This window comes from Elgaria multicarinata, chromosome 6, assembly GCF_023053635.1.
Source record: "Elgaria multicarinata webbii isolate HBS135686 ecotype San Diego chromosome 6, rElgMul1.1.pri, whole genome shotgun sequence".
Taxonomy (NCBI): domain Eukaryota; kingdom Metazoa; phylum Chordata; class Lepidosauria; order Squamata; family Anguidae; genus Elgaria; species Elgaria multicarinata.
Genome location: NC_086176.1, coordinates 48349235 through 48371456, shown reverse-complemented (window position 1 = coordinate 48371456; position 22222 = coordinate 48349235). Strand labels below are relative to the sequence as shown.

The 22222-nt window shown below is 39.3% G+C and overlaps 1 protein-coding gene across 1 annotated transcript in view; it reads left to right on the top strand.

Moving 5' to 3' along the window:
• LOC134400791 (guanine nucleotide-binding protein G(q) subunit alpha) overlaps positions 1-22222 on the top strand; it is a 120071-nt gene that overhangs the window by 32830 nt on the left and 65019 nt on the right. Inside the window, exon 2 of the mRNA XM_063129367.1 lies at positions 12588-12772. Coding sequence (XP_062985437.1) covers positions 12588-12772 — 185 coding nt within the window. The remainder of the gene's footprint in view (positions 1-12587; positions 12773-22222) is intronic.

The window sequence follows — 22222 nt, the reverse complement described above, 5'->3', positions numbered from 1 at the left end:
TTTATAGGAAGGAAGGGATAAATAGCTACGAAAGTATCTAGCAGGTATTTACCAGTACCCAGCAGGAAGGGATGTAAGCTATCAAAGGTTTATGCCTGCTAGAATGTTTGGAAGACAGGAAACAAGTGAGCTGCATTTAGTGCTCTCTATATCTTTTTCCTCTGGTACAGTCATTTGTAAGTTGCTGCAACCAGACTTTAGCCCCATTTACAACGGGCAAATTGCAGTCGTATCTTTCAACATGGGTGGAACTTATTGCTGATGATAGGTGGGGGATAGTTATATAGTCCTGTCTATTTTTAGCAGGAATTGTATCAGAGTCGCACAGTGTCTGCGCCTGCATTCAATGACCCATTTCCTTCTCGTAACAGCTTAAAAATATTATTTCTATTTACAAATGGCTAGTGTTCATGCACATTTGCTTAATTGTTTCGTGGCAGAAGAAATTAGTGTTTGTCTGACTTCTGTATACACAGTCCAGGTGCTAAATTTATTAAAGGCACTAAAAGTGATTGGCTGTAAAACTTAAGTTATTGTGTATTTGAAGTTAAGGATCTCTGCATGTAAGAAGCAATGTTACTTAATGTGAAATAGGGCAAGTAAAGAAAATAGCCAAATTTTTCAGTGTTTTAAATGCCTGAAACAGTTTACAGACCAAATACTTGTAGTTAACAGCTTGGCTTTTAAACCTTGTGTGCCAAAAAATTACTAAGAATGTTTTTGCCTGTCCATTACTAAACCTGTTAACAGCGCAGATGAAAAGGTTGAGTGGAACGTTAAACAAACTTCCTCCTTAGAAGCACTCAAACCCTTCTGAACCATAAACTTCAATTACTGATGGTGCTATCCTAGTATTCTTTACTTACCTAATTCGTCATAACAAAGAAAGTGCAGTAAAGTTAAAACATGCAAATATAATACTGCTTAGAGTGAAAGAAGTTGTCTCAGGGAAACTTTAAGTTAAGTTTTTCAAGTAATGTTGTGTCTTGCACTACTGTCAGATTCAGCTAAGAGCCAGGAATCATTTAGCCAGAAACATCAGATGTCCCATTTGCTCAGAAATGCAAGTAAACCTGACCCACAAACCTTTTTAAGGTCTGAGAGTATCACTTGACCTGCTCTGATCTCTTGGTGCAAGGAGACTTCTTTAGCTGAAGTGCCCAGCCTGACCAGTGCAGGGGGAGGGAGGGTGGGTAGCATATAGGTCTAGACCCGCCTTCTCCAATCTGGTGCCCTCTAGACGTGTTGAACTACAATTCTCAGCATTCTCCAGCAAGCACGCGAGTCAAAGAAGATCTGCTGTAGGCTTAAGTCTAAGAAGGACTAAGAAGAACTCCTGCCATATGTGCCTGCCTGGGCCTTAAGATCATCCACAGGGTCCTTCTCCGTGAGCCCCTGCCAAAGGAAGTGAGGCAGGTGGCTACTAGGAGGAGGGCTTTCTCTGCTGTGGCACCCCGGCTGTGGAACGAGCTCCCCAGAGAGGTTCACTTGGCACCTACATTGTTTTCCTTTTGTCACCAGCTGAAGACCTTTTTATTTTCTCAGTATTTTAACACCTAATTTAACTTAAATTTAAACTCTGCTGTTTTAATCTCATATTTTAACCTATATCAATTTTTGCTGTGTGGTTTTATCCTGGTCGTGCTTTTTATATTGTATTTTGTATTTGTGTTTTTAAATTGTTGGTTGTTTTATTATGCTCTTCATGGTTTTAGTTTTTGTGAGCCACCCAGAGAGCTTTGGCTATTGGGTGGTATAGAAATGAAATAAATAAATAAAATAAATTAAGTCCTGACAAATATTCCGCCTCCATTTAACCGTGTGCTTTTGTTTTGAATAGGAAAATTGGTTTTATTTTGTTTTTTTTACATTTTTTTAAAATGTTGTCTTGTCCCATTCTGTTGTACATTTTCATTGTTATAAAATTGTCAAAAATATTTTCATTGTCACTTTGCCATGTGTTGGAAGCACAAGAATAATTTATCATCATGAAATACAGCTATGTTACAGCTATGTGGTGGAGTAAAGTCCTTAAATTTCTTATGCAATTGCAACATTGCTTGACGGGCACTTTCTGAAAGTTTTTGTTCTGCAGTACATAGAGCTCTGGACATGACCGTTTCGTGTTCATTTTTTAGATATGTTAGCTGTGATGATGCTATTCATATTTGCTTGGACCTACAATGTTATAGAACAGCCTTCCCTACCTCCTGCAATCCAGATATTTTGGACCAAATCCCTTCAGTTTCAGCCAGCATAACCATTGGTCAGGAATGCTGGGAGTTGTACATGTGGAGAGCACTAGAGTGACAGGTGAACCTGGATCATTTGCACAGGTTACTCAAGGGGTTTGATTTTTACATCTTATACAGACACTGTATCTTCAAGGACTGGAGAAGTGATGGGAAAGTCCTGCTGAAAAAGAAGTTGAGGAAAGCATGCCCTGAGACCAGAAACTTAATGCTAGAGTAAGGCTGAAGGGTTTTTTAGGTGTGCTTGCAGTATTTTTTCTGAGAAGAATTTTTAAAAATATGAACTATCTTTGGGTGTATGTGTATAATAGCAGTGGTTTAAATCTTTTTAAAACATTTGTCAAACAGATGCTCAAGTTCAGCTTTCTAGTGAAACACTTCTAATTCACCATAGAAAAGTTAAAGGTGTGTGTACGCTTGCACACATCTGCTCAGTGGTCAGATTAAAGATTTTGAGAGGATTAAAAAAATCAGATCATAAAGCTGATTTGTGTGTGAGTCGATTGAAAGTGAATTGAGGTAATGCTATCAGAACATTATAAGGTGTTCACTATACTAACTCTTTTCTGTAGAAGTCCAGTGATGGACCTTTCTGAACATTGTGTGTGTGGCATAGTGAGTAGATGGTTGGACCTGGACTAGACTATTCAGATACCCGCTCAACCATGAAGCTTACTGGGTGATCCTGTGCTAGTCACTATCTTATTGTAGCCTAATCTACAGTACATCACAAGGTTGGGGGGCGGGGAGTGGACTATGTATGCTGCCCTGAGCTCTTTGGAACAAGAGAAGGATAAGAAATGTAACAAGCTTTAAACATGGCTAAATATTGGATTTGGATTGTGTAGGTAATTCTCAAGAGGCATACAGAGTAGCTGGTGCCTACAAAGACTGGTAAAATAACTTGTGGGGAGGGGGGTGTTCAGCATTACCTGTGGAGAAGTAGGTTTTTCTGTGATTAGCTACTGTGTGACTAGGATAACATGAGAATGATCCAACCATGTGTGCAAGGGGCAGATGTATGAATGTTTCCAATGAAATGAACCCTTCCCTTCCAGGAACATTGGAAGCCACTTGAAGATTGACAACTTCCATTGAAAGGTCCCCATACTATTTACTTAGAATAATTTCTATTATCTACTCCTCAGTCTAAAATTGCATGACCATGAAGGTGATTCCCTAAAATCACGCAACCTAATAGCCCTTCAAATTGTGAAAGAATCATGCTTTGGGAAATAACGATATTTGCTGAAGGAAAGCTGAGACTTCTGAAAACCTATGATGGTGATTGATTGTACAATTTCAGTGTCCTACATGTTTCCATCACCAGGTATAGAATTGAAGCTACCCAAGGGAGGAAAAATGACATTTTTATCTGCTAAGAGATTGCCTGGAGAGGCTTTACTCACACCTTGGGAACCAAATTAAATCCTCATTGTTCTTGCCTTTCGTGATACTGACCGGATCACAAGTCATAAAAGCCAATGGTTAGCAAACAGTGGATTGTTAGGGAAACAGTTACCAAATCAGGTAGGTGTAAGGCGAGCGAAATGCAGCTCTGGAAACTTCAAACTTAACAGGGCTTGTAAAATCTTTTTAAGGCTGCAATTTTATATTGATTTACCTGGGAGTAGGTTCTATTGAACTCAGTGGGACCTGAGTAAACTTGTAGAGGATTAGCTGCTCTGGGAGCTCTTTTAGCTGAACAATGGGGATAAAAATACTGAAAATAAATAATACTGTTAGGACACAATCCTATGTATGTTTAGACAGAAAAGAGTCCTACAACTCCCAGCATTCCCAAACTAGCCATGCTGGCAGGGGAATGCTGGGAGTTGTATGCCTTTTTTCCGCCTAAGCATGTGATGGATTGCGCCCTTCAGTCTCTTTCACTGGTTGGAATTAGTCCACATGATATAATTCACTGTAGTGTTTTTCCAGTATTCCTCCTTTAAGCTAAGATAAAAGTGAAGTGGGGAATTAGCTTGATGTTTTTTCCAAACTATCCCCAAATTATCTTTCATTATCCATAAATGTTTCCAGAGATAAGTTAATATTTATAAAAATGTTGACATTGAACAAACTTTTAAACCTTTTTTTTAAAATAGTTGGCATTTTATTAGAAAATTAGCCTGGGCCCTATTGTAATAGAATAAGCACATAGAGACTAACTTGAAATTAATACATACTCAAATTTTTTAAAAAAATTGGATAAAAATTATACAATGATTTAATCATAGTACACATAATGTATTAATGAAAGCCCTATGTATAACCATAGATTTGGAGCATAGAGCAGTCTCATAAACATTTCTTTCTGCCTCAACATGCATAGGATTGTGCCCTTAGGGTAGACTCCTATCTTAATACTCATAAGCCTCTGGACCTGGAGGCTTACAGGTATCCAATGTAGAGGAGGAGGAGTGGTGAAGGCAATCTTCGAAATCACACTCCACTTTTGCTAAATGGGCTTTTTGCCCGTTTAGCTGTGGTACTGTGGAGGGGGAGGGAAGAAGGTTGGAGAGGCCTGGGGTTGCTTTGTAAGCCAGCACCTCCACTCCCCTTTCCACCCCCAGAAACACTCCCTTTACCTCCTCTCTGAGGTTGCATTTTTCTTCACTCCAGCTGTGAGGTAGAGAGGGCATGGGTGGGGAGCGCAGATTCCTGGATCCAAGCTCAGAGTGCTGTCTCCAACCTTGGATCCAGAAATCAGAAATATCCTATGGCCCCCCAGATGCTGTCTAGGGGCAATAGGATTGCTCCTCCATTTTAGATCATTGCTCTGTAAAAACTTGAGCAAGTTCAAAACAAGATTCATAGGCGTTTATATTTACTGTGGTGTTTACTCTGACCCTCCAACCACCTCAACAGGAAAACATGCTTTTCTCAGTTTAACACATGTTTAAATGTACTTAATGAACACTCCTATTCCAGTTATTGTTACTCAGAGCTACTGATTTAGAAACAAAATATTGCGATCTCAGAGACATGCAAGCAGCAATGCATACTTGCAGTCTTGACTCACATATGCTTTACCATATAAATCTGTAAACCTGGGGGAAATTGCATGGAGGAAGAAGTGCCTGTTTGCAATGTAAACTGGCTCTTTAGTATTGTATCTATTTATTTATTTTTAAATTATTTCCTTTGTATCCCACCTTTCTGCCAACAAAATGGCAACCTTACATGCCAAAGGCCTGCTTGAATAAAAATGTATTTGCCTACCAGTGGAAAGTCAGCAGAGAGAGAGTCAACCTAGCCTGCTTCAGCTGGAAATTCCACAGCCTGGGAGCAGCCATCAAGAAGGCCCTGTCTTGGGTTGCCACCAAACATACTTCTGAAGGTAGCGGTATCCAATGAAGAGCCTCTCCCAAAGAACTTTTCACTTAGGCAGACTTATATAGGGGAAGATGGTCTTTCAGATAGGTTATCAATCCTCTGATGTTTTATTAAGAGGGCACTGCCCCTATTCACATTGAATAGTAGGCATATTTTAGATATTTTTTTCTTGCAATATTGCAGGTCAATTTAAGAATGTGATCTGAATTAAATGGAGATTGTTAAATTGCTCTCCAGAACATTCATCACATGTGAGTCCTTTCTGTTTTATTTGACAAATTTAAATGTGTTTTTCCTCCAAACAAGAATCAGTTCTGTTATATAATACAAAGTTAACTTGCATGGGTCTTTATCTTTTAGCTGGACTGGTTTTACTAAGCCTTTAGTGGCTAAAGTCAACGTTTCTGTTGACTTTCACTGCAAGTGTTGGGACAGTAAGGCTTCATATTCTGCTTCTTAATGTGTATGTATTAATGTTGATGTTGTATTGCACTGCATATGTTAAGCAAGGGATGCTGAGGTATCCTTCAAACTTGGGAGTATTAGAACATTTGCAGAAAATTTCCAAACAACTCAGAGAAAAATATGTAGATCCCAGGTGTTCTTTTTTCAAGTGAATGCTCAGTGCCAGGCATGCTTAGAATTGTCTTGCACATTTATTTCACTCCCCCCACCTCCATTCATGATTAATATGTGTTAGCTTAGGAACATAAGAAGAGCCATGCTGGATCAGACCACGGGTCCATCTAGTCCATTATGCTGTTCACATAGTGGCCAACCAGCTGTCGACCAAGAACCCACAAATAGGACATGGGTGCAAGAGTACACTACCACCCACATTCCCCAGCAACTTGTGCATATAGGCTTACTGCCTCTGATGCTGGAGGTAGCACATAGCCATTAAGTCTAGTAGCCATTGATCGCTTTCTCCTCCATGAATTTGTCCAACTTCTTTTAAAGCCATCCAAATTGGTGGCCATCACCACATCTTGTGGTAATGAATTCCATAGTTTAACTATGTACTGTGTGAGGAAGTACTTCCTTTTATCTGTCCTGAATCTCCCACCAATCAGCTTCATGGGATGACCCCGGGTTTTAGTATTATATTATTCATATTTATTTATAAAGCGCCATCAATGTTCATTATTATAAGAGAGGGGGGAAATGTCTCTTCATCCACATTATGCATAATTTTATACCTCTATGTCTGCCCTTACTCTTCCCCCCGCCCCCCAAAAACTAAACAGTTCCTTCCTTCATAGGGGAGATGCCCCAACCCTTGATCATTTTAGTTGCCCTTTTCTGCAGCTTCTGCTTTACCATTGCTTCATTGAAGCCGTTATTCCCAGTTGCATTATAAATTGTTTCCAATAAGAACAATAAGAACTTGACTCCGCTGCCTTCAGGTAATCTGCCAAAGCCCTTCTCCATATACCTCTTCCACGGCATCCTAGCTATGGAATACATCCCCAAAGAGATTGCATAGCACCAGCATTGCTATTATTTCAGCAGAACATTTTTATTTACTCTAGCATTTTAATAGATTTAACTTAGATGTTTTTTATTAAATTATTTCCCGCTGTTTTCTTTGTTTTGTGGCAGTTTTGTGTTCTTTTTCTGCTGTACGCTGCTTTGAAAATGGATACGTTGAAGAGTGGGTATAATGAATACTACTTGCAAAGTTGTTTAATTGTGTCTTTATTAGTAAATGTATTTGCTCTTTGAAATACAAGACTATGACCAATCCAAAAACAAAACCCAACAACAATGCTACCAGTTCCTAAGAACTTTACAGCATGTAACCTCTGGAATGTAATAATCAGATAAAAGTGCAATGTAGTCTTTTACAGTGTAGATTTTATAATATGCAGTTTGCACTTTGCAAACTTTGTTCATTCCTTATAATGAACTTGAAGAAATGAACAAGTTAATCAGCAACTCCTTTATCTTTCTGACTGTTCATCTTTAAGTGTATTGTCCAAAACCTGTTAGAAATCACTGGACCAAAAGCCATTGTTGTTGATGCACTTTGGACCAGGTGTACTACTGAAGAAAGCTTGGACTCTGGGATTAAAATAACATGAAAATCCCACAGCATATGCTGTATTCCAAAGTTTTCTCTGTAACTAATATATGCCATTAATTTTAATATTTTTTTAATATTTACTAGCACAGGAATTTCAGCCTGTGTAAAACTGCTGCTTCTGCAGGATGTCACAAGAAGTAATTATTTGACTAGCAGAGCCCCAAACTCAGTGAGACTTTAAATCCTGGAAAAAATAACTGACACCTCCATTTTGAAATTTGAAGCAAAGATGTGAAATGTTCTTACCCTCCTTTAAGACTTAATGAAAGTGGCTGCATTTTGTGCTGCTTTGATATTTTCCCTTGATGTTTAAAATATGTTTGTACCTGACTATATATTAAAGGAAAGAGGCAAAGTTATGCCTAATGGAGAAATATCTGCGTGAAATATCTGCTGTTTTGAATATTAAGAATCTCTTATGAAACCTGCCTTGTAGGTTTAAAACTAAGTAGTGCACACACTAGAGAGTCTTATAGTGCAATCCTGTGCATTTCTACTCTGAAGTAAGTCCCAGTACGTTAAATGGGATTTACTTCCAGGTAAGTGTATACAGGCTTGCATCTTATTATTTGTGGTGGCAACTGAGTAGAGAAGTAAGTGACCATTTCTTCCAGCTTCAATTTTTGGAATGTATGTTGCAGTAGCCAGGTTTGTGGAGCTTGCAAGGAGACTATGGGGCATGTTTTGCCACCATTTTGAATATGCAACCTGTTCCCAATGGGCACCACAGGTCATTGTGGATTAAATACCCCACAACAAACTGCAGTGTGTTGTTCGAACCTGTTCCATGTGATAAATCACCAGGGGTTTCTCAGCGCTAAGAATCAGGTTGGCAAACAAACAAAGAATGTCTTTGCTCAAATGGCTTCCAGAAAGCTGATTGATATTCTGTACCTTCTGTCTTCTCTCTCCTTCTAACTTTCTGAAGCATCAGAGCGCCTCATTGTTATATTGAGCCTGACATTTACTCCATTAACCATGTAAACTTGTTCAAAATGTTGGAACACTAAAATATTGAACTAGCAATATTGTATTAGATTAGGATGTTGAAGCTGTTGCAGTGGTGACTATTGAACATGTTTGTAACTAGTGAAAGCAAGATTCAACTATTTTAAAGTAGCCAGATGCTAGCAAACTGATATTAAAATGCATAATCAAGAGCTAAGCACTTTTTAATTTGAGTTTGCTTGATTATCTGTGTCATTCTGCAAGTGTCAAGGAAGAGCTCTCAGGTGCAGATGTGTAGTTGTATGCCCCTAATATATGCTATGCATACATTCTGTTCTCTTACCTGTATCTGGAATACTAAACGGAGTTTAAGAAATGGCTCATTGACTTAAACCTTTTCCTATCTGGAATTAACTTAGAATTGCTGTTGCAGTTGATGAATTCTTGTGATTCCTTGTTCTCTCTTTTTAAACCTTTGGTGGGGTGTGTTTTTGTGTTTTTGTTTTTTGTTTTTGTCTTTTTGGCTGCATTTATTAGGTATTGGAAAAATAATTAGGTATTGGGGGGAAATTTAGGTATTGAAAAAAATACTCAGTTCAACGTATAGGAAATATGTTTCCTTTGAGGCTATAGCTCTTTATATGGTCATCGTTGCTCATACCCAGGGACACTGTCAAACAAACAAACATGTTATACCAAAAACTATTTACAGTTGCCTGCTGCCTCTTAAAATAATAAGAAAGTCAGATCCCCTTTTATGTTTTATCACAGTAATTGTGGTGAACTTGTAACAATGTTTGTGTGTGTTTATATTGCGTATAATTGATATTTATGCTTCAGGTAGTTTTGCCACATGTGTCTTACAGGTGTAACAGATGTGGGTGTAATGCCTTTGTGTGTGATACTATTAGGACACAATTTAGAGAAACACAGAAATGGCCTTTGGAGCCAAGTGAGACTGAAATTTAAAAACAAAAACCTATGGCTCTTCTAGTCCCATTTTACGGCCAGATATTTTTGAAACACAGGATGATTTCAATGCTGTGTGCAGCAAAACTTCAGACATGCAAATCTCACTGCAGCTCCTGTTGGGCCTTGCCGCCATTGCACTGCCAAAATTTGTGGCGGCAGCAAAAAATCAATTTACTGCTACGGAGTTGTAATTAGCACTCCTTACTGATTTGCCACCAGATATTGACAGCAAACCAGCAACCTTTTTTGCCAGGGTGCAGTGGAAAATTCCACAGGGTGCAGACAGGTGTGAGGCTTGTAGGGATCTCTCTCTCTCTCCCTCTCCCCCTCTGTTTGTGTGTGTGTGTGTGTGTGTGTGTGTGAAAATGGCCCCTAATGGAAGGAACTAACCATCCCCTCAACCTTCACATGTGGGTGTCGGCTGCAAGAAACATGCTGGGATAGCTCATCGGTCTCGCTGGCTGGGAAGAAATACAGCAGCTGAAGTTTATCAAGCAGGGTGGGACCAAGCCAGAGTTGAAAAGTCAGAGCAGTAGCAGAGCATGAGGGGTGAACAGAAGAAAGGAAGGAAGGAAAGAGAAAGAGAGAGAGGCCTAGCCAGGAATGACTGAACAAGGAAGTGGAGACCTCTGAGCAAAGGGAGATTTGGCTGGAAGGTGGCAGCAGCCAGTAGGGGCTGACTGACAATAGCAGCTCTTGTCAGTCACAGTAGAACTGGAGGGCTTGCTCTGACCACCTTTGATAGCTGCTTTCCTCATCCCAAGAGATCTTTTTATGCTGAACTTCACTCAGCTATGCCTCCAGGGCAAAGATAACCTTTGGTTGTTTGAGTGGCTGCAGGAGGAACATGAGGTGAAGAAATCAGAAAAGGGGAGGCTCCCAAATAGTTACTCCTCTTGTGAACCATAACATATATTACCTAATCCCTTAAATCAGAAGTGAGACACATAGCTCCTAGCCTTGAAAAGGAAGTACTTGGGGAGGGAAAGGTAGACTGCTAGTAATGTAGCTAGTAGTACTCAGTAAACAAAACTTACTACGTCCAACATTTATCTGATCATAGTATCGTAATGAAGATGGATGCTTCAATGTGCCACTCCCAGGGAAGGCATGGACAAGACCTATGGGATTATATTCTTAAATAATAAATGTTGGTTGTAAGGTCAACAATACCCTTTAAGTACTGAAGGAAATGACACATTCAGGGTTTTGTTTTATTTTTAAACACCCTGCCATAATCTATGTTATGCAAAGATTTGCATCCATACATTAAGTGTGCAAATAAGACTGTCAAAAAACATGTCATGAAGATGCTTTACGTCTTTTGAGGCACACTCAGAAGAAAAGTAGCCATGAAATGGGCCACAGATGTTTAGAGGATACCTTAGCTTATATAATGAAACTCATAAAATATTAACAAGATATAGCCAGGTTGAAACACAGACACATGACTGAAAAACAGTGACCCTTTGAGCAGCAGGGGATCAAAGAATACTTAAGCAAAGGAAGGCGAGAGGCAACTTAGATCTGGAATCTCTTTTAAATCAGTATCTAGAAGTTCATATTATCCTAGGATTGATTGCTCATCAACAGCTTCTTCCAGGAGCAGTCATCTCAAAAGGGGCACAGTTTGTCTTAATAGATGTGGGGAAGGTTGATAAGCCATTGTTCCCAGAAACAAGTATAATTCAGAAGCTGAAAAAAGATGTCCTAACTTATTTAGGATAAGGCCAATCAATTACCATGGGCATCTGTGTGCCACAGCTTTTAGAGAGTCAAAGGAAGTTTATAAGAATCCATGGGGGTTGCATATTCATGATGGTGGGTGGCGTGTACCACAGCTCCTTGGTAACCATTAACCCTCAATCTGGCCCTGTCACAGTTTACACAAGACTTTCTGATCTGCAGTTCTTCAGATGTGTTGGACTAAAACTCCCAATATCTTCAGACAGCATGGCTGTTAGCCATGCTGGTGGACAAAGGGAGTAATAGTCCAGCATATCTGGAGGGCACCAGATTAGGGAAGGTTGATTTACACTTACAGAAATTTAGTCTCATAATAACTCCAGTATTAACATTATGCTAGAGGAAGGATTTAAATGAACAACTGACAAGTTTCACATGAAGCTTCCCATGCAGTAAGATTTGCATCAGACACTTTTCTACAGCAACCACCTCCATCAGAGACTAGGAAGATAGCTACAGGGAGTAAAGAGCCTTCTTAGTGGTGGCACCTTGATTGGGCTGCGGCTGATATGTTTTAGGTGCCAAGCTAAGACCTCTTTATTCGTGCAAACATTCAATCGATTTTTACCTGTTGTTTATGGTATTTTATGTTTGCTTGTTTTAAGACATTTTTCTTTTAGTGAGCCACTTTGAAAACCTAAGGTGCTATCAGGAGCAGGAATTGCAGGTGTCTTAGCCTTTCTGATTCCTGAACTTGTCCATTATCATACAAAATATAAATGTTGCTTTTCTCTTTAGCTCTCATGTCATAGGCATGGTGTGTGGGTGGGTGTGTTGTAATGGAGGAGGGACAAAGCTTCATAAATGTTCTTATTCTCTGGATAATTCAGGAATTTCAAAACTTTAAAACCAAATTTAAGGCCCTTGGAAATTGGCTAGTTTCATTATTAAGTCTCCTATGGCTGTAATATTATTGTGATGATGTAGCTAACTGTTTACTTATTGATGGATGGAAATATTCCCCCAGCTGTTAGGGACTATGTTGTAAAACCAGTTTTTGCATTGTGCGTAAAAAGCCCTTCACCATAAGATCATTGTGTTTACACATTTTCAAATGATGATGACGACGACAGGGATTGAGTAATGGCAATAGTGACAGTAATTTTAGGTTTGAATTAATACATAAATCCAGTAGCACTGTAAAAAGGGAGGAAGCTATATCTTAAACTGGACAAATGAACCCGAGCAGTTGCTGTGTTTTCTGTTGTAGTCTAATGATGCATCTATATTTGAATGTTTTGCAGGCACAGGAGAAAGTGGCAAAAGCACATTTATCAAACAGATGAGAATCATTCATGGTTCAGGATACTCTGATGAAGACAAAAGAGGATTCACAAAGCTTGTGTATCAGAATATATTCACAGCAATGCAGTCTATGATCAGAGCCATGGATACACTCAGAATCCCATACAACTATGAACATAATAAGGTAAGCTTTCTGTTTTAGATATACCTTTTTCCAACTATAGTTTTAGGAATTGCATCACATGACTTTCTGTATGGGGGAGAAAAAGCATAATTTGTAGTGATGCCAAAACTGAATTCTACACAGCTCTGGTATTTTTCCTAGATACCCTTCAATATGATTGCCGGAGGTGTCAGAAAGGTGTCTACAGCAGATGTTCAGTGCAGGTGGAGAGGAATGCGGTGACACTGTTTAAGGACCAATGTGCTTCTCTAGCTTAGTTCTCACTGAGGTAGGAAGTAGCCTATCTGGGTTGAACTACTTCAGACCACAAGTGGTAGCTTACACATCAGAATGTTTTTCTGTCCACATAGAAAAATAGCAGGAATCTAACCTACATTTTCCCTAATGTACTAGTTGTTTGTGTAGAAGGAATTGTCCTGTATGGAGGCATGTTCAATCATGTGTATTCACTGTTGTCATCACCAGGTCTCCCACGCAATCACCACCTCCTCTGCGCAGTCGCCAGATTCTTCCCAGCACGATCAGCTGCTGCCACCACAGTCTGGATGACTCCATCGACCCTGGAGGGGTCCCTGTGACTTCTGCGGAAGTCACAGGGAAGTCACAGGGACCCCTCCAGGGTCAATGGAGACTTCTGGATTGCGGCTGCAGCGGCCGATTGTGCTGGGAAGAAGTAGCCAGTGATTGCGCGGAGGACCTGGTGATCATGTGGAAGAGTTGGTGATGATGGCAGAGAATACACATATTCCCTCTGTTCTTGGGCCCTGGTAAGTACAGCCCTCCCAGGCACTTCATGCTGGGAGTTGTAGGCTGTATGGGGGCCTAGGGCTGTGCAAAGAAATGATGGATCCGTCATAAAATGGTGGATATGCCATAAAATGTCCTCTGAGATTTGGATTTCCGAATCCAAGGCGCAGAACTTGCACAGCCCTAGATTTTGGAGTCAGTATTGCTAAGTGATGATGATTTGTTTTTGTTGTGCTCTTATTAGTGCTAGGACAGCCCTTTTAAGACTTCAGATTATTTTACTTATTCAACATATCAGTATCATGGTAATTTGGGTCTTCTGATGTAGAAGTACTTAACATGGTTATATGATTTGAGGTGGTCAAATAATATCTTAGGGCACAATCCTATACATATTTAGACAGAAAATGTCCAACTCCCAGCGTTCCCCAGCCAGCCATATTGACTAGGGAAGTCTAGGAATTGTAGGACTTTTTTCTGCCTAAACATGGATAGGATTGCACCCTTAAGGTATATTTACAATTGTTTCAGCTAGAAAGAATTGTAACATGTGACTTCTATCCATTAAACTAAAAAGATCACATACTACTGAAATTGTGCTTCAGTTTGTACTTGGATGAAAGCCATGTGGGGTTTAATTTGGGCTACAATACTTTGGATTATGCTGGTGTGGCATCAATGACTTTAGTGGAACTACAGGTTAATAAACACATTATATTTGTCATATGAAACAAGTTTTTGAAATATTTGGGGGGAGAATTAAAACACCCTTAATGTGATGTATATGTTTTATTATGTAAATAAAAAATTGAATGTTTGTACTTCCCTTACATTATTTACATTTTTAAAATTTAAGAATAAGAAAAATGGTACTGAAAACTTTGGACATTAATTAATTTTAGCAACATGGAGATGAGGCAGCCATCTCACTGAAACCAAGTAGGTCTGGGTCAGATCAGTACTTGCAAGAGAGACTACCTGGGAACTGCAACTGGAGTTCCAGGATGGAAGTAATATGGGATATAAATAAAAGAAAGAAAGAACATTGCAGGCTGGGAGGCAGTAAAGTGCTTCCAAAGCACTTTGCAAAGTGAATGAACACCCAGAGAGAGGAAAGATGAGATTCTCATCTTCAAATGTCCTTTTAGGATTGTAAGAAATAGCATCCTGGGCTAGAAGTCTCTCAGGACCTGCAAAAATGTCCCTTGCTGCTCCTTTTCATGGTCCCCAATGTGTGTGATATGAAATGAGAGAACTCCATCTTCTGAAACTCAGAGGAAAAGCAGGGTCTAGTTTGACTCTGTGCTTTGGAGTCATGCTGCTTTGGAAAAACTCATGAGCAACTAGAAATATTTTTGTCGTTTCTGAGCATCTCCCAGTCTCAGGCAAATGGCACAGCTGGCACTTCTCTCTCCCAAGTCATCTAGGCTTACTAGTGAAAATGTTCCGCATCCCTCAATGGCTTTGCTTTTTTGTAAATGCTTCTCCCCCACCCTGCATTCTTTTCTTTTTTTTATCTCTCTGGATTTCTTGTCCTTCGAAGTGTGTCCATCAGTGTTGCCAACTCTGCCATCAGTGACAAAGGTTTAGATCAAATTTGAACTAGACGCCATGAATGTTTAATAGAAGAGTATTTTCACCTTGGTCTTTTTGAGGTGGCACATTTCTTTAACTGCACTCTCTGTTCCTGCTTTTAACTTCGGCAATTATACTTGGAGAAATACGGTAGCAGGAATTATGCAAGACTCCTTCAAGGATCACTTGAACAGGAGTCTGTAGAATACTAAATAAGCCTTTTAACAGCTTTGTACACCTGCAGGGCTCATTTTGTAATTTCTCAGACTGCACCCTGGACAGCTCATAGTTGTGCAGAAGCAGTCTGTTTCTAGCCTGCCTTGAGCAGTTATTTCAATAATAGGTCCTCTGACCAAAAAATAAAAACAGGAATCTTAGGGTATATATCTTAAGAAAATGCCAGTTTGATAACCTACCTTTTAGGGAATGAAGGTAGATATCCAGACCCCTGAAAGTAATAGCAATAGATGTGAAGCAGCTCATAATAGTGGTCTCACATATTGAGGGCTCTGTGCCTCTTGTGAGTGCATGTGTGGTGTGTATGTATGTCCTTTACCCCTTATTCAAACTCTTCATCAAGAAAACATGGATTCTGTGCTCATTATATTCCTATAAATCAAATTTTCATACATGGAATTCAGAAATTTAATTTAATTTTTCATATAGTTACTTCAGTGTATGTAAATGCAAACTTTTCCAGTAACTGGTATTAAAGCAAAGCTAACTCCAATGTCAGCTGGGGAAAGAGCTCTGTAGCCAGCACTTAAATCAGTTTTCTCCAACGTGGTTTATGCCAGATGTATTGGGCTACAACTTCCATCGTTCTAGCCGGATGGTCATGCTGACTAGGCTTATGGGTCCAACATATCTGGAGGGAACCAGGTTAGGAAAGGCAGATATAAAGGAACAGAACTGTGAAGGTATAGATGGTTCCTTCCACGGCCACCTTTCCCCCCTCTAGTTTATTAAGTTCTTCCCCAATGTTTTTGAGCCTTCATCAGTATGTTAAGGAAACACACCAAATGCTGAGGCACCAAATGTTGTTTTGGAATTGGCCCTGTCAAAGTAAAGCCTCTGTTAGATAGTATATGTTTCTATAGGAAGTGGTTGTTGATTGGGACACATAGGAATTGAAGAAGCTGATGACAGTGGTATAAATTTATACCATAGCATGGTATAAATTATAATCAGCTAGAATGTAACATTGGAACAGTTTGCTTAAAATGCTGTTTTCCCCCTCGCCTTGGGCCTTTTTAAATGCACAATTTTAAGGATTTTTTAAAACAAATAACTTCGCTGTATTTGTGTTTCTTCTCTTTCCAGAAATAGATACATAGGATATGTATAGCCTAGTTTGTCCCTTGTCTATATTCAGCCAAATTTAGAGTCACATCCTCTTTGGCCATCTTCCTGTAGAGCTTCCTGTGTTGCTTGCATGTTGATGATACTGTGTGATTCAGCAGTGTGTGTGGTGGCTTGCCCATTTGACAACAGATAAAGTTAAAAAGAAATACAGTATTTATGTAGTTCCTTTGCTCAAATCAATTTGCTCCAGCCAACATAGAAAGAATTATCTGGCACTCACAGGGAATATATCCGTTTAACCACCTTACATAGTAATAGACTATAGAAGGAATGCTGTTTAGAGTGTATCTCTAGCAGTCATTCAACCAACTGCTTCACAAAAGCATTGTTTGCATTGGCATTACAATGCTGAAGTGCCTTGCATTGTTGCCCTACAATAGGAACAGAATATTGGGTCATCATCACCCAAGTTGAAGCTCCATGGTGAATTTGTCTGATTTGCATAAAGTTATGATTTCTTAAAATTAGGTGCATGTGTCTGAGAGATGCCAGTCCATGTTTGGTGGGTGATCCCCATTTTACCAGTTGTTTTAACAAGCTGGAGTTAGCAGAAGATGTTCTCTCATAAGCCATAAATCAACTGTTCTCAGGCATAGTTTGGTCCCATAAAGTCAAGAGATTTAGAAATAGAATTGGGTCATGTGTTTTAAGGCTTTTTTTAAAAAAAATAACTTGCTTTTTTAAACGACTTATTCAAGTTCAGCACAACAAATATGATTGGTCAAACATTTAATAAGGCATGCAGGGGTGGGGGTGAGAATTAGATTTAAGGTGAATTTCATATGTTGAGAAAATCTTAAGTGATAGCCAAATGTGATATTCTTCTTGCCTCTGATTTCAGAGCCATAAATCCTGGAACATTTTTATGAGAGTTAAATGAATGTGTGAATGCCGAATTAGGTATTATTTTGACAAACATCATGTTCCCAACCCCACACTTGCTGCTATAACAGTTCCCTATACATGCATTCCAGTTAAGGAGAAGGTTAGCTAGAGGGATGTCCAACCCCATTTCATTCTCTCAGTTGGACTGCTTTTGGTTTTGGAGGGCAGCTGTGTCTGTCATTTGCTGGGAAGAATCGGCAGGCAGGAGAAGGATTCAGCATCCCTCCCACTCACAGATTTCTCCATGTAACTGCCACAATCCCAACAAAATATTGTTATGGAGGATGTGTAGGGCTACCAATCCCTTGTTTCTTTTGTACTGTCTAATTTTTCCTGGACCCACTCCCTATATCTGACTAGCAGTATTGTCATGGGACATGCTAATCCTAGGCCACTACTAAAACATCAAACTCTTTATTTAGAAATGTGTAGGTCAGATGTAAAGAGAATTTCAAATGAGAAAAAAAAACCTGCATGTAAATTTGCAGTTGAAGAATGTTATGCTTAGTAATATGAACTAGTCGTATCTAGTGAAGTATTTTTTAATTACATGAGCTTATGAAATCTGGTGGATTTTTAAAAATAAGATATAATTATTACTTGGTAGGAAGTCATAGTAAACTTTTTGCATTGTGGAATTTTTCTGACATCTTTCCCAATGATTGATCATTGTAAATTCTATGGAAACCTTGTAGATGACTCATTCTCTTCTTCACCTCTTCTACACCAATTTATTAGGCTGCTGTTACTTTGTATTGGCTTGGAGAAGTAATAAAATTACATGAATGTGGTCTAAAGGAGAAACAGGAGTGAATATCAGCCTTTACAATCCAGTAGCAGGTTGACAATCTCTGAAACCTGTAGAATTCTGGTGGTAGTGTCAGAACAGAGAAGCGTATTTGTGCAGTCTAGGAGGTTCAGGTTGCTTAACTTTCAGCCACAGGCTTCCTATCTCATGAAAAACGGATTCACTACAGAGTGCCATAGACAGAGACATTATATAGCATGGATCCACTTGGCTAATGTATTCAGAGGACTTTTACCACAGAGAATGAAAATGAGGTAAGTAATAGCAATTTCTTATAGATCTATATAATGCAAGAATTACATTTTTGCTACCTTAGTTACATATTAAAATTAAATAGATTGAACTTGTAGAACACAGATTTCATTCATTTAATTTTTATTATATTTCTATACCGCCGCATAACTGAAGGTCTCTGAGCAGTTCACAATTTTTTTAAAAAAACACACACGGTAAATACATTATCTCTACCTATAAAGCAGAAAGTATGTGTGTGTCATGAATGTCCCAAAATGTTTACCCACTTCCACATATGGTGTTGCCTTAATGCTGTTCACCCAGACAGGTCTTCTTGTACATGGATCAGAAAAAATCTAAAAACATGAATTTTGGTGTTTTAAGTATTTTTTAAAGAATATAATAAAAACCTAGGTTTACACCTACAACTCCGAGCATGCCTTGGGTGGGAGGCCAGAGTTACTGGCCTTTGGCGGCCATTGTGATTCCTAAAGTTAGTCAACCCAATTCCACATAAAAGGAAATAACCCACATAAATGGGCTGCTTTGACCCATTTTTCCCATAACACAAAGGACTGTTGCTGACTGGTACAGAAGGCAATAACAGTTTGCTAGCTTAGAAGCAGAAGCAGCCATTCACCCAGAAGCCTTTGCAGGCAGCCATGGTTTGCCAGCCTCCAGGCCATACAATCCACCCCTAAGATGGTCAGAGGACATACAGTGATCTCATGAGAACAGCAAGTGTCTTACCTACAGTATGTAACCTGGTACTGTATCTGGAGGCTCTAACAAGCTGATGTTCCAGCCTCTTCAACCAATTAGTAAGTGCACCTGGGTGAAGTGGATCTTTATGTGTGCCAAAAAAATGCCAAGTAATGCCTTGTTTATCACAACAATGTAGAACTATGCTATAGATTCCTATGATGAGAACAGCTGCTTTGTTATTAATCCCATGCAATTAATCACTTGCTTGTACTTGGCAGCAATGCCAAGTTCAGTTATGCTATAATTGTTCTTGTGCCCAGGGGTAGGGGTCCAGATTTTGCCGAAGGGTCTTTTGTGCAGGAAGCTTTTGCAGGCTGGTCCGCTTTTATTGGAATATGCCTGTATGTGCTGAAAACTATTCCAGTAAAGATTGTCTCCTTATAAGCAAACCTTGAGTCTGACTACTTTTATCTCCTTGTCAACCCTGGAAACCTGAAAGCCCACAGCCAGGGCAGTACAAGAGTGCATGGGGCTGTAGCCTAACCTGGATGTAACCAAGGCAACACTCGTGTCCAGGGCTCAAATGTACACGGCTGATTTAGTGTGGAGCGAGAGCACATTGGGATTGTTTGTGACAGATGACACTGACAGCAATATGCAACAACCCCAAAGCTTCCCACTGGAAAAAAAGCGCATTTTCACAAAGTTGTTTTGTTTAAACATAATATGCCCAGTCCCCCCATATTAAATCCTAGGCTTGGTGTTTCTGTGACCTGGTCAAGGGGTGGGACCACCCAAGGCCCTTCTGAACACAGGCTTCTTTTCCCATTTAGCAGTAGTTCGCAGTAGAGCTATTTCATCCATCCAGTTACAGTACTATTGATAAATGCTTTACACTAAATTATATTATCAGAAAATATACTAAAAATACTAAGGCATCTTTATGCAGCTTTTATTGATCTCTCAGCCACTTTTTAATTCTATTAACAAACAGATTATGGGAAAAGTTACAAAGCTCAAACATTGACCGTAGACTCTTGAAACTGATAAAGGAATTATACAGTAACAGAGAAATGAGGGTTAGAGTAGGTTTTAATGTTTTTCTAACAGAAGCTTTCAATACAACACTGGAAGTAAAAACAAAGATGCTTCTTGGCTCCCGCCCTTTTCAATATCTATGTTAATGATCTAGTGTCACAGTTAGCTCAAGTAAATTCTCCTTCCCCAGTAATTATGAATAGAAAGATTTTTATTTTAATGTATGCAGATGACATAGTACTTATCTCTCTCTCTCTCCTGCTTGGGTCTGAAAAATCTCTTAGATACATTCAGTGCTTACTGTAAATATGAAAACTTGGCAATAAACTATTCTAAGACCAAGATAATGGGTTTTGGCAGTCATAGTCCTAGGCATAGATGGGTTTTGGACCAACATGTTATTGAACAAACCCAGTCATTTAGATATTTGAGTGTTCTTTTCAGTGAGTCTCTTTCATGGAAAGGGCATAAGGAGGCAGTGAAACTGAAGGCACAGAAAACTATAGGGGCTTTAATTAAGTTAAATAATAAAGGGGGACAGTTGATAGAAGTTGCCATAAAAGTCTTCAACTTCAAAGCAATAATGCTTTATGAGTCTGCAATTTGGGGGGTTGACAACACCATCATTAACACCCTGGAAATTGTGCAGAACATTTTTTTCTGAAAACTACTCTCTCCCATCCGGAACCCCTGCAGCTGTTTTGCGTACAGAATCTGGATGGCCATCAATTAGGACAAGAATAGAGTGTGCTCAGTTAAAGTATTTGAAACGAATTGCCACTTAGCCAAACAAACGCCTTCCAGCTATGTGTTACCTGGAAATGAACAAAAATTATTATTGGATGGCAATACTACAAAAGCTCCTGCATAGCTATTACTTTCCTGAGCTGAAGCCTGCCCTTGATGTGGATATGAAGCAACTAGGGGATTGGCTATTTTGGATAGATTCTAGGAAGGTTCTGCATCTAATTAAAAACTCTAAATTCTCCCGGTGGTTCCCTCTTTTGAAAACAGAACACTTCAGAGCCAGCTGTTGGTCCAAACACAGGCCTCTTTCCCTAAGAAATGCTTTTATTGAACTGAGATTCCAAGTTATGCCAACTACAGTTCTGGATGGACCTATTACAAGGTGCGATTTGAATGCAGATTATGCATCTGTGGCCAATATCAATTGGAAGACATTGTTCATTACATGTTAATTTGTCCTCTGTATAGGTCCCAAGAGAGAGATCCTGAAACCCTTGTTAACACATGGATATAGGAATGCCCTTGCAGAAACGGTTCATTTTCTTTTAAGTGATACCAACAGTTATGTGACACATAAAGTGGCTTTGTTTGCTCTGGCAGCAAAAAAGATTAGGAAAAGAGAACTAGACAAAATTGCCCTAAACTGCCATGGAGATTCAAACTGCTTAGTGAAACCTCAGTTTTAGTTATGGCAAATTTTAAGTTCTCTGTATATTTTTCTACTGTTCAAAATATTTGTATTGCTGCATGTATGTATAAATATGGGTTTTTAATGTATTTGTCATGGCCTTTGGCTAGTACAATAAACTTTGAATTGAATAGTGCAGTAGCTCGCTTTCTCCATTCACAGTAGTAGCCTGATTTCTACATTGCAGTAGGATTCTTTTAACTTTTCACAATATCCCAATGAAGCTCCCCTGCTCAGAGAAGTTTAATAGAAGCACAGAATTAAGCCCTTGTAGTTTGCCCACACCTCTCCTCTCTCCTCCACCTTTGGAATATTATGAAAGGTTCCTATTGTGAATTGAGAAAGCAAGCTACTGCGCTATTCTGAATGGCTGAAACAGCAACTGCATTATTCTGAGTCGATGAGAGGGGAGACATGTAGGGTAAACTTCAAGGGCTTAATTCTTTGCTTCCATTAAACTTCTCTGAGCAGGGGAGCATGGACAGGGTGGGGAACAAGCCTCTTTCATTCGCTGACCAGCATCTATATGGTTCAGCAGGTGGGCTCTGCCCACCCAATCTCAGATTAAAGCCTTTTCCAGTGCAGCATGAGCTGTGAAAGCGGGTTTTTTGGTAGTGTATACTCTGCCTTTGCTTCATGTGCCACTGATGGACCAAAG